We start from the raw sequence: 13,536 nt of genomic DNA, 5'->3' as shown, positions 1-13,536 counted from the left end.
ACGCATCAACCAGCACAGGTTGAAATCATCCAGAATAAGGAAGATGAGCGTGTGAGAGCTCCCATCCCACTTAACAACAGAAATTATTACACACCAACAAAAGGGAGGTAGTTTCTCTTCAAATACAGAGAACAACTAAACAGTTCTTACTTGTTTTATCTATTTATTTACGCAAAAAAAAAAAATCTTTAACCAGCCCCACGCTTAGTGCCCATTTGTAATCAGTGTTCTAAATGTAAAGCGAAGAATAAAATGTGGCTGCACTGGCAGCAGGCTTTCATCTTGTGAAGTTAGTTCAGTATGTACCCAGTGATACGTATAGTACAGGCCCAAAGTTTGGACACACCTTCTCATTGGTAGATTCTCACTGAAGGCATCAAAACTATGAATGAACACATGTGGAGTTATATACTTAACAAAAAGTGGAGACCTGGCCTCCACAGTCACTGGACCTGAACCCAGTCGAGATGGTTTGGGTGAGCTGGACCGCAACAAGTGCTAAACACCTCTGGGAACTCTTTCAAGACTGTTGGGAAAGAATTTCAGGTGACGACCTCTTGAAGCTCATCGAGAGAATGCCAAGAGTGTGTAAAGCAGTAATCTGAGCAAAGGGCGGCTATTTTGAAGAAACTAGAATATAAAACATGTTTCCAGTTATTTCACCTTTTTTGTTAAGTACATAACTCCACATGTGTTCATTCATAGTTTTGATGCCTTCACTGAGAATCTACCAAAGTAAATGGTCATGAAAATAAAGAAAACGTTTGGCCTGTACTGTAGGTGGTTTGAAACATCTTCAAAAAGAGTATTAAAAATGACACAAGCCTACCCTCACATGAGTTCAATGTACTGGAAAGGGGCAGCCAATCGAAATGCTTACCTGCTATCCAGTCCACGGCAATGCCCTCCACTCTGCTAATGCCCGTGGTAACGATGTCCTCCCTCCACGTCTGGTCTCTCTTTGCTCTGGAAATTTTGTTTAAACCCATGTCCGTCCAGTATATCGTGTCATTAGCTGTGGAGGAAGGTGACAGGACACTTAATTAACAAGTGAGGCTGTGATCCCCAGGGGACATGGGCGCACGTGAGGCAACTGCGTTGTCCTCAGCAATTTTCCACCTTAAATAGTAAGGCTGTGTGACATTCATGCAGGAGATCACTTCGCTGATTGAAATGCTAATTTATGCAGTGCGACCTGCATAATAATAATAATAAACCGGAGTGCGAAAAACAACAGCAGAAAGCGAGAATAATTGAGGAGGGTTTGGCGGACATTTTTAAGCCTGTGCGCATGTCGCCTCTTCTTGCCCTTTCCCGAGGTTGCCCTACGAGTGCAGAGGCATGATGCTGTTTATTCACACCCCCTCCTGTTAGCACAGAACCCACGCTCCGTTAACAGATCCCTTACATGTGACAGGATCCAGCTGGAAGGCCTTTGTCTGCTTCACATTCCGGCAAGCTGCTCCGTAATCGGATGCAAATGGTATGCATGTGTAATCAGCTGTCAGGGGCAGTGCCCACTGGCCGGGGGGGGGGCTTACCTGGCTCACCTGACATTACGGGCCCTGCGCTAAGAATGGGTGTAATGAGACCCCCTGACCATATGGAAGGGTCTGCGGGAAATAGGGTTTGGATGCATTCAACGATGCCCCCTCCTGCAAACACCAGAGCGGCGTGCCACTAATTTCTATTAAAATATGTGTTCCCCTGCACTCCGACTTTGCGTCTGGGCCCAGGTCGACCTCAGTGCAATGTTTATTTATGTGCATACCCCTTCAGCTGTCTCCGGGCGATGTTTAGAGGGATCAGCCTGTCACTGACTTGCCATTTTGTGGCAATTCTCAAATCGTCTCGAGCTCCTACCCACCCCCTTACGCCAATCCGTTCCCATTAATGCATTTAGTGCATGGAGCTGGTGACTTTTGGAGCAGGCACTCTAGTTCAGGTCGGAGTAGCTCTTGATTTTCATTGACAGCGTCGCGCAAATGAAGCCGTCCTCATCCTCACTTCCATCCGCGGCACGCATCACCAGCAGAATTCTGCATCTGTGCGGGGCGTATCATTTCCCTGTTGTCACAATGACTAATTCACACAGACGAGCTCCCCCCTCCTTCTGCATGAATAATGCAGGGAACGCGAAACATACCTGGGAATAACATTTAGTCCATGCACCACAATACATGCATTATCTCCATTTCGCATATTAGCACATTCAATACTTCACCGTCAGCCCAGTGCCACGGAGAACGAGAGGAAGATTAATCTGCCTGCGGCATCTTCAGCATCATTTTATTTAACCCAGCAGCCACATCACTGAAAAGGCTGGGATAGGAAGTCCTGTCCAATCGTTTCTAATCAGGGATGAAATCACGCCACAGACGGGCGCTTTGCATGTTTGACTGAGGATAAAAGTAGTGGGAGGACTACGCGTGTTTCGTTTGATGTTAGCGTTAAGATGAACACGCAGCATTTGATCAAAGTGCGCTTGAGTGGAGGGCAAAACCATTCCAGAGGGAGAATGCAGCAAGCACTCATTGGACAGAATGGCTGCTACCTGCATGGAAGTCCACGCCCACGGCAAACAGCGTGCCCGTGATGGGCATCAGCATCTCTGTGTTGTCACTGGGGTCCATGGAGATGCCGCGCACCCCCTCATGGACAGAGTACATGAGGAATGAGCCAATGCCTGAAAATAGAAAAAGAAAGGAATGTCACAACTACCCTGCAATTGATATGTTCCAAGATTGAAACCGGATATACCACAAGAAAACTGCATTGATTCCCTATTACAGAAGCACAGAGCTGCAGGTTGGAATAAAGATGCCGTCGTCTTCCTTAGGCTGCTCCTGTAAGGGGTCGCCACAGCGGATCAAACGGTCTGCTTGTCCGCATAATTGATTTGGCAAAAGTTTTACGCCGGATGCCCACAACCCTCCCAATTTACCCGGGCTGGGGACCGGCACCAGGAAACACACATTCACATGCATCCCCAGTGGCTGGGTTCAGGCTGGAAAAAGATGGATGCTACAGAGGGGTCTTTTAGTTGCACACAGCTTGTTGAGGAGCGGTTCGATGCATTTTTGGTTTAACCCGCTGCCATTTTATTGTGTGAATGGGACCACTGAGACGCAGAGAACCCTATTTTACCCCCTCCCCTCCACACCCGTAAGTGGTGCTGCTACTCCCCAGTCTGTAACTCCTCAGTTGTTTCGCGTCTAGTTGTCCTCCACGGAGTGTCAAACATCCGTAGAACATCATTGTTCTCCAGCCTTGTCTTTTCATTAGAAATGTGCACTGTAGAGAGGATTCCTTGTTGTTACATGAGGTTCCTAGCTGCTACAGAACAACCACGAACATGTTATATGCCATTGTTGTATGTAGGATGCATTTGGGGTTATAGGTCAGGTCAGAGGTTGGGCTAATACGTCTGCGTTTTCACAAAAGAGCTGCTTTGCTGTCCACACGAGTATGTGGAAGAAAGAAATTCACGCTGAAACCCGTTTAAAAAACGAACCGGTCTAGGTCCCGTTGTCGTGTAGATGGGAAATTGTAGCGATACAATCTTGTTTTCCATTCGTGAACATTTGCTTGTAGCTCATTCAGTTGTTAGTACCTGCGTTACACTTCACTTCCAGAACAAGTTAACGTTGATAAGAAGAAAAAAGTTGCGTAGTTTCACTACGAATACGAACACAAAACTACACAAAATGTCTGAGGGCGGGCTTTCAGGGAACCTTGCATCATTTCAGGGAAGAAAAGGACCCCTTAGCTTCCACATAATTCTAACTATATTATGATAATGGCCACACTATTGCTTAAAACAGAGGCTCATAACAGTATTCCATGTGAATGTGCAGCCAGTGCGGGCAAAGTCTGAATGGAGAGACCGGAAAGGCACGTGCCCACAGCAATCCGCGCCTCCCACGGGGGACAAGCAAAGACGGCGGAGAAAGCATGGTTGAGAATCTGCGGCATCACCTGACAGGTAGAAGCTTACCGGTTAATGTACTGGACCAGCGTAGTCTTACAAATCCTGCTGCTAGCAATGTGACCCCCAAGCAGCACACTTAACCCTGCACTGCCCCGGGGGCCCGTCAGATGAACGAGCGAAGCTAAGTAAATGGGAAAACGTACCTTCACAGGACATGCGGTTGCCGAGCAGGTTGTAGCCCACGGTGCAGGCGCAGCTGCGGGTGTTCTCAGAAGTGGGCAGGCATAGCTGGGAGCAGCCGCCGTTGTTCACCTGACAGGGGCTCCTGCCTGGAACATCCGGAACAGTAGCGGCGTATTCAATTATTCAAAGACATTTCACCGGCAACATGAAACTGGTAAAACGGTAAATAAAGCACGGAGGAGGAGAAACAACATGTAGCCGTGGGCTGACCTCAAACTGCAAATTACACCAGGATTAACAAATGGCACGACACCACAGCCTGCTTTCTGAGCTGCATGGATACTTTTAAGTAATTAAATGGGACATTTCCATTGGGTGCGTTATCGGGGATGGCGCAGCTAGCGCGCTGCAGACAGTAATGAGGCAGGTCTGCATTATGAATGGAGAAGCTAATTGCTGTGAGAGTGTCGGGATGAAGAGGAAGTGAGCAGATTTACATCTGACCCTCCTTAATGGTCATCCTTTATTCAGCCGGACAGTTTAGAAGGATCCCCAGCAATGCTGTTAATGGATCTGCCATTACCGTAAATTATTTGGCTAATAACTCAGAGAATGGAAATCCAAAGTCCCAATAAATCTCTGTTCTGCTACATTTTCGGATTATGGGGAGACAAGTGGAGAGACATTCCAAATACTAAACAGGGCACTTTTGAAACAGGACAAGGTAATGTTTCTTCATTAAAAAAAGAAAAAGTATAAAATCATTCAGAGCCCATTTATTTACACAGTGTTATTTTAACACATTATCTATACTGGCTTAAAGGCGTTTCTTTACCCAGAGTGGCAAGATATTTATGGAAAAGGTAGATTCTGAAGACATGTGTGCGCAAGCTTTAAATTGACATTTTAAACAAGGAGCCCAGAGTTCCTTGAACGACACCCGTCTTCTTAGGGGCTCCGTCCTCACCTTTTTGACCCTCCCGGTCGTAAACCTTCATGTGCACCACACCGCTGGTCTTGTTGCGCAGCACCGTGAGGTTTCGCCCATCTCGCTTGGCAACAGTGCCCAGCTGGGCCAGATCCTCATCTGCCCACCACAGCCTGCCACCTGAGGAAAGACCAGCAGTCGAGCAGTCACTTCTATTGCTATAACTGGAACAATTACAGTCACTGTGATGATGATACAAACGGGTCACAAATTAAAGCAAGAAACAATGAATCTCTGTAAACGTCCATAAAGCAAAAGCCTGTACACTTACATTATGTAAATTACTAATATACATTACTGACGCCACAGAATTGACATATGCCTGATTTACAGGAAATGGCAGATAAAGGATATTTGTGGCTTGGAGAGAAAGAGATAACCATCCACCATCCCTTTTGTCATTTTATTGTCATTTTATTTATTCTCAGTACACCTACAGGTGTACATCTTGGTTGCATTTAAGTTAAGCTGTTGCTTAACTTGAGAAAAGCAACTATTATCTTGTAAGTAACAGACACTGGGACATGTCTGCCAAAGGACTTTAAAGCTTTACTGTAGCTGTTACTAGGAAACTTTTTATGTAGCTTTTTTTTTTTTTTTTTGCCATTTTACTTGCTTGAGGTATGTCTGTGATATTGGGTGTCCTGTGAACATAAAGTAGAGGAAGGAAGGGAGGGAGGAAGGGCAAGGCGGGAGGAAGAGAATTACACATGATGTTCTCTTCCCAGTGAAAGTCGATGAGCCTAAGCACCAGAGACCTGGCTACGTGCCCTAGTTCGGGACAAGGACTTTCCATTCACAAAGCCGTTGGAGTGCAACCAATCTCACAGCGGGGCGCCAGATATGGGCGCCCGCTGCCGCTGCTGCTCCCGCCCTGCGAGATTGAGTATGCCACAGCAGGCTGCAGAGATTGCTCCTGGCTACAGGCCTGGCCCCCAGCCCGTATGCGTTAGCAGGGAACTCAGGAGCAATGAGGAGCAGGGGGAACGCGTAAACAAAAGGCCCGCTCTGGGTCCCTGCATCCATCAGAGGAAGCGTGCTGGTGTAAATGAGGTATTACGAGGTACAGCAGATTTACAAGGGCATGCTGGAGGGGAATGCTGGAGAGAAGGTGAACGGAGGCATCGGAGAGAATCACACGGCGTTGAGTGGGTTTTCTCCCGGAGAAATATTGGGCCTATCTCAGGCGGAGCATACAGAAAGTGTACTTCAACGCACGCCTGAACGAAGCAGTACAAACACACAGGCGAGGATCGGCGAGTCGGTAACGTACTGAAAAAAAAAACAGCCCTTCTCTGGCTTGAAACCAATACCACGAGCCTGACAGTGTAGGTCTGCCGACAATCAATGTCCACCTGAAGGGAAACTCATTTTCGGAGTGAAAGTGGCAAAATGCCTGCTGCCCGCGAGGCGATTGACCCCGCGGCTCCTCCGGCTCAGGTCAGAACGGCTGTCTGTGTTAATTTAGGACGGTGGGCGCCTGTGATTGCATGACTGCTGCTCATCATATGCAATTTTCACCTTAGCCAGTGATTTGATTACAGGTGAAAAGGGTCTAAGGAGCTCCAATCCCCGCACACACAAAACCCAGGGGCCGCCATTCTGGTCAGGTTCATGGCTGCATGGTGAAGGGGAGAGGCTGGATTGGTCCTGTGCCTGTTAAATTGTCCTCAATTAACAATTGTCCATGCTTTTTAATTACTCTCCCTGGTGCACCCAAAGACACGGCTGTAGACCAGCAAACTCCCATCAAGCTTTCCCTTCATCCAGTTTTGTCTTGATTTTCTCTGATAAATTCAGCCTGCTGCACTTTTAAAACATTTTGCTTGTATGATAAGAGCTGTCCATCAAGGCTCGCTCACCTTTTACACCTCTGATGCTAATGGAGGGGGAGGGGGTTAAAATGCTGTGCGGCGAGGCTTCAATCAGATAGCATTTTCATCTCGCATACATGGTAGAATGGCTGTGGGTGCGGTGCGGCAGCTGATAACCCACTTTGAGGGGCTAACCTTGGCAAATCCCCTCATCAAAGATTCTCATCCCTCATTGGGAGGTAAATGATGAGGTACAGGTCAAAGCCCTCTGGAGATCTCAATCTCTTTTAATCTACACTTTGGTTCGGGGTGACCTCGAATCACGGCACAAATAGCTAATTACTAAAACCACGGCAGACTATATCTAAACATGATGGGGACATTAACCGAGATTGGACCTCTTAGGTCCATTTTAGTATCTGTGTGTACCAGTGGCATAGCCTATATATTTCCATTTTAGTCTTTCTAATAATTTTTCTCACAAGCATTAATAGCAGTTGTAAAATGTGCAAATCATGATCATAATGTATAAGATGACCTGTCCAGTCTCCACCCATGCATGTATGCATTACTGTGGTAAAGATTGTTAATATTGGCAGCTGTTGTGTTTTTTATTTATGGTAGTTACATTGATTTATTACAATAAATATTAAGCGAAGTACTATTTTTGTACTGATCTGGAAAGGCTGAGAATGAATGCTGTAGCAGGAAAACTCCTTAACTTAGGATATGTAATGGAGTTCTCAAGAACAACAAAGGTGCCACTGAGGTGCCACTGAGCAGAGCACCGTCCCCACACACTGCTCCCCGGGCGCCTGTCATGGCTGCCCACTGCTCACTAAGGGTGATGGTTAAAAGCAGAGGACACATTTCGTTGTGTCACCGTATGCTGTGCTGTGTATCACAATGACAATCGCTTCACTTTCAATGTAATGTTATTTTGGTGGTACAGAACTGTACTGTTCAACAGTTACAGAATGTTGCTAGCCCTCAATACAGCCCACCTTTCAGTGGCATCTCGAAACATTAGCATTTCTGTCCCGATGTTGTGGTCTCACTGATCAAAAGTTTGCAGAAGTTCGCTTCTCCTGGAGAAGTCAGATATGATGTCTTCATTAGTGGAAAGGAAGGGCCTGGGTGCATTAGGCACTACTTCCGCCTTGGCTGATGACATTCATGAGATGGAACCACCTTAATGCGATTCTTTTGAACTCGGCAGGAGGCAGCATAACAACTGCAAGCACTGATCTCGAACAGAGGTTTTAAAAAGATCACTTCTCTTGTCATATGAACAGTGCGTCACTATATAAACAATATTGCCAGCGAAGGCCACTCCTCTTAGCTTCATTCATCCGTCCATCATTACCGTCGTCACACCGTCCACACTTTGATATATTATTCCAAGACTCCTCTTTGGTGTGATTATGGGCCACCATATTAACACTTTCATCTTTGTATTTTTCATCTGTTTCATTTGCATGCATTGCAGCCTCTGATGTTACTTTATAATCAGGCCAGGAGAAGCGAGACACCTGCAGAGTTGTCAGCTCTTTTTGCATATGGAGATCACGGTAAGTTAAGTGCTCTCTACAGAGCACAACAGAGCAGACACCCAGCTCATGCGAATCCCCCAAAATGAAGGTGCCGGTCTGAAAATGCCTGCTGAGTGTCAGTGAAAATGTAATAATGTCAAAAAGTAGTTTATAGCACCAAAAGATCCTAATACTGACCATATTTAATAATGTTAACCTTCTGATTCATCTCTTGAAACATCAATCTGCCTCATAACTGCCGGAATGACATTTAGAGTTTTTTTTGTTAGGCAGAAGAATATTTAATTGCACACATTACCATGTGACACAGTGTTCAACCACGTATTAAAAAAAATAATCATGATTAATCACGATTAATTTATTGCAAAATTATAATTACGTTTTTTAAATAAGTATACAGCCATAATATATACCTCATTTAACTATGCAATTTTGTAGTAACTAATGTTTCTGTATTGAGTCGTGTAAAAAAGTTTACTCCATATACTTGAGACAAAAAACTGTGACAGGACTGAAGCAATAATAACCCAATTAAAAATGTTAGGACGGATGTCTCTTTATGGAAGGACAGGCTAATTTGTGCTTTTCTACTGGTGGAAGAGACACTTGTTTGTGTGGATGCAGAATATTGGGAATACTAATTCAGCCTGCTACATAAAGCAAGAACGAAAAAAATATATATTATCAGACACACACATACACAAAAAAACAAAGACCCAATGTGACAGCTCTTGCTGAATACCTCACCCTCCTCTGTCACTGTCTAATCAACCGTCCTCATTACTAGCGGTACGGAGGCAGCTCAACATATCTCAAAATTCGGCCTTTAAGGGACTGTGGAATAGACGTCCACAACCTGATTAAAAACGTGATTAAAAAACAGATGCTCTCCACCGAAATGGCTGTCTTCAGAGACGAGCTGGTCTTCATTATCCTGTTCCATCTGGTCCAAAATCAATCATATTAACTTTTCCCCTCTTTGATGTCGAAATATATGTATTGCCATCCTCCGAGGCCCACGTTTACTTTCCCTTTCTCGCCACAGTGCTCCGACACACTCCCAGTTGAGTGGCAGAATGAAAAATGAGTGCATATCCTTGGCATTCGCCTCACATCTTTCCACGCCGCCGTTCTCGCCAGTTTGTTTAGTAAACTTTTGGTCTTTCTCACTCTCGCTTAAGGCCTGCCAAGGATAATAAATATTGAGCACCTTTCCCCACTGTAATGAGCACCAGCAGTCACCGGGGCAGCGCTGTTCGCCAGCATAATAATGCCCTGCTGACCATGGCGAATTAAACCCAGTTTCCTGGCAATGTGGCCCGTCCCATTTCAGCGTTATAGCAATGCTCGCATGTAATCACACACACACACACACACACACACACACACACACACATACTGAGAAAGATGAACGTCATAAATGCCTTGCTATGTCTGAATATCTCTGGGCACTTTTTTTCAAACTGGCACTAAGTGCGTTGTGACATGCTTGGGGTTGTTCTCTAGTGTAAGATCAAAGGCGTCCTCGGGATTTACATAAATACAAAGAAAAACAAGGAAGAGCTGCTTGGTACTGATCTGTAACTTGAAGAAGAGAAAATCGACTAAAATAACATTGTAAAATAAATGTGTAAAATAAAATTGCATGCTCATTCTGGATGATTTAAACCCTCCCTCATCTATATGTGCGTTCACCCATGATAGTGTTTCTTTCCTGTTTCATCTATTCATTTATGTAAATCCTGGTGACACATTTGACCTTACACTAGCGAACACGCCTCAAGTTGTAAATAGTGCCTTATGTGCCCAGGGCACTGATTGGGCCTGTCTTTGGAGCATATTTACCAGCCGAGGTGATTTACGGCCTCAGTGGAAATGTATTGTTTTCAAGAGTTTAGGTGCATGTAATTATTCAATTTTCACATTATTCGACTAAAGAAATTAGCGGATTATACAGGGGCCAGAAGACAAGTGTACTCTGGTGAATTAGCTGAACACAAAACATAATGAAACAATCCAATAATCACGGACCACCACTTTCTGAGACAGAGAACATGAGGAGAACTTAAAATAAACACTAAAATATACACTTGTACATATTGGTGCAAACGGATTGAAAAAAAAAAAGAATAAGAAATCCACGTCATGTAAACAAAATCCCCCGATTTTGGCTAAGGAATCAATTTACTTTTCAAAGAAATAACTATATAATTATTCAAAGAAATGCACACTAAAGTTTGTGATCTATTTTTAGAAAACAAAAATGGCATCGCACCACTTGAACCCCGGGCTGCTGTCATTCTTGCACATGCTATACTTCATGTAGACCTTGTAATGGATGGATGGGGAGACAGATGGATGGAGCACCTACCCATGACTGCTAGAGCTGTGGCCTTAGTCAAGTCCCTCTTCAAGGTCTCAATCACCTCGAACGCAGAGCCATCCAGATTGCATCGGTTGATAGTGCCATTAGCAGAGCTCATCCAGTACAATTTGCTCGATCCGTAGTCCACCGATAGACCTGCGGGGAATAGAGGTGCCATGATTTCCTTTTAAATATTGCTTATGTGCCATCATGTGACGCCAATCGTTGACATCTTCACATCAACTGCCTGCCGTGTTCTATTAATGCAATTTAAGATATCAGACTAATAATCTACATATTTGTTTCTGTATTTATCCCAATGAGGATGATTTCTGCCATCTCAAAAACTCTCCCAGCGACCTTCACACAGAACCCAACTCCACAGTTGCTACATTTCTGACAGTGTTGTGGTATTTATGACTGCTGTCAAAATTTGAGGATATTTCAGTTCTGACGACAGGATGTCGTTTGCCCCCTGAAAGCAAATGAATCTATTTATAGCAGTAGACTTCTAAGCACACTGCCAGTTATTTACAGATCAGAAGTGAATTAACAATATTCAAGTGATGTTTATTGCATTAATCACTATACATGCATCGAGGACAATTAAAAAAAAAATAAAAAAATAAATTGGTATCACCGCTATCTGAAAGCACATGAGCCTTTGTTAGTAGTGCATTCATGTACAAAATTGCAGAGATCACATGGATGGCAGGACACCAAGGGCTCTTTTGGCCAAAAGGGTTTCAGCCTAAAAACAACTGAACAGGCAGTGGTATTAAAACAGAGCGGTATTAAAACTGAGCATTATTTCAACCATTTAACTCAATTCAACTATTCAAAAGTTTAGGGCCATTTGGAAATGCCCTCATCATTTCTGATCCAACTGAGAACATATTGTTAATGTTTTAAATGAGACTCATTATCAGCGGCAATTAGTCTGCCACTTTAAAAGCTTCATTGAGAAAACAGTGCAATGATCTTAGAAGAGCTGAAAACAGTTGCACTGATTAAATAAATAATCGAGGGAAGTGTTTGGTCTAGTGGGTAAGGAAACGGACCCATAATCATAAAGTTGCCGGTTCGAGTCCCAAACCGCCAAATGTGCCACTGAGGTGCCACTGAGGTGCACTGTTCACACTGCACACACACTGCTCCCCCGGCACCTTTCATGGCTGCCCACAGCTCATTAAGGTGATGGGTTAAATACACAAGACACATTTTGTTGTGTGCACTTTGTGCTGTGCTGTGTTTCACAATAACAATCAATTTCAAATAAGCAATAACACTGGCCAAATTCAGACCAGTTTAGCATCTGTTGCATCCACACATGTGGGTTTGACCACCTTATTTCGAACTTTGTCTGTAACTTCTAAATGGCTCATTAATGGTAGTGTATGGTCCCACTACTATACCAAACTAAGCACATAAAGGGTGGTAGCTATGTTTAAATCCCATCCTTCCAAAATTACCCTGGTAACCCCGTGTGAGACATCAGTGGGACGGACCCTGCAGTATGTATTCCTTTTCTAACTAAATTCCAACAAGCAACGTGAGGCAGTGAAAAAAATGCCATGACATTTACCAACTGGTTCCCTCTGGTTCTGATGCAGGACCTTCCTGTTGCTGCCGTCCATGTTGGCCACATTCAACGTGCCTCCGTCTGTCCAGTAAATTTTCCTGGAATTGTTATGTGAGAACAAATTGAGGACGCGATGGCCTGAATAATGCCACCTTCATTTATTTCCGTGGGTCGTCATGCAAATTGAGGAGTTATTTTTATACACGATTTGCCAGGGCTCGGGCTCAGACACAATTCATTTTTACTGATAGTGTTGTTGGCAATACACAGGTGCACAGAGCACAAACACAAAAGACACTGCTGAGATCCGCCCGCCTACCCTTTGGTTGGGTGTACAGCCAAACACTTGGGCTTATCGATGCCATGGATGACGGTGGTTTTCAAGGACCCATCTAAGCGAGCAACATTGATCTGCGTCTCATCGTTTTCAGAGCTAAGCCAGAATAGGTTTCTTGAGAGCCAGTCTACCACCAGGCCACGGCAGTTTTGTATATCTGAGGGAAACAAAAACGCATGCCAAATGTATAGTCACCATAGACTATGTATTAGAAAGTATATAGCATCTAAGTTGAAAATTGTGTACCTCCTGAGATGATCGTCTCCAGCGATGATCCATTAATGAAGGACCGCTTGATGGTTTGAGTTTTGACGTCTGCCCAGTAGATTCTTTCCTCCAGTGCATCGTAATCCACCACTGTTACGTCATCGATGTCAGGAACGGTCAAAGCGGTCATAATATTAAGGTAGGGGTTATCTAGGTCCACCCCGCGGATCTCAGTACGTCGGACGTAGAGTAGAAACTTCTTCAGTGCTGTGATGAGTGAAAATATACTGAGGAAACTTGCTGCTCATAATAAATTGTGTTCACTCATTGAATGTGATAAAATACTAGGGATATTACAATACCTAGTAGCTAGGTATAAAGATGATATAAACATTATCTAAATGTGAACACTAATATAAACCTGATCTAAAACTATGTTTTAACTCATTGTGCACTCTTGTGCAACTTAAATCATGACAAATGTTTAAATCAACCATTATACAGTTGGTTCTATTGAATGGTACATCAGCACATGTTACGATTTTGGAACTGTGAATAAATAGGAAACGTAAATTC

At 44.2% G+C, this 13,536-nt stretch overlaps 1 protein-coding gene across 1 annotated transcript in view; it reads right to left on the bottom strand.

Moving 5' to 3' along the window:
* The window catches only part of LOC114796848 (low-density lipoprotein receptor-related protein 1B-like), a 130,924-nt gene that overhangs the window by 90,346 nt on the left and 27,042 nt on the right, over positions 1–13,536 (bottom strand). The window contains 8 exon segments of the mRNA XM_028991344.1: positions 881–1,015; positions 2,555–2,686; positions 4,135–4,260; positions 5,082–5,222; positions 10,841–10,990; positions 12,420–12,514; positions 12,736–12,910; positions 13,000–13,227. Of these exon segments, the coding sequence (XP_028847177.1) occupies positions 881–1,015; positions 2,555–2,686; positions 4,135–4,260; positions 5,082–5,222; positions 10,841–10,990; positions 12,420–12,514; positions 12,736–12,910; positions 13,000–13,227 (1,182 nt within the window).

Source organism: Denticeps clupeoides, chromosome 9, assembly GCF_900700375.1.
Source record: "Denticeps clupeoides chromosome 9, fDenClu1.1, whole genome shotgun sequence".
NCBI lineage: Eukaryota > Metazoa > Chordata > Actinopteri > Clupeiformes > Denticipitidae > Denticeps > Denticeps clupeoides.
The sequence above is the reverse complement of the archived record's forward strand: the minus strand, read 5'-3'. Positions and strand labels throughout refer to the sequence as shown.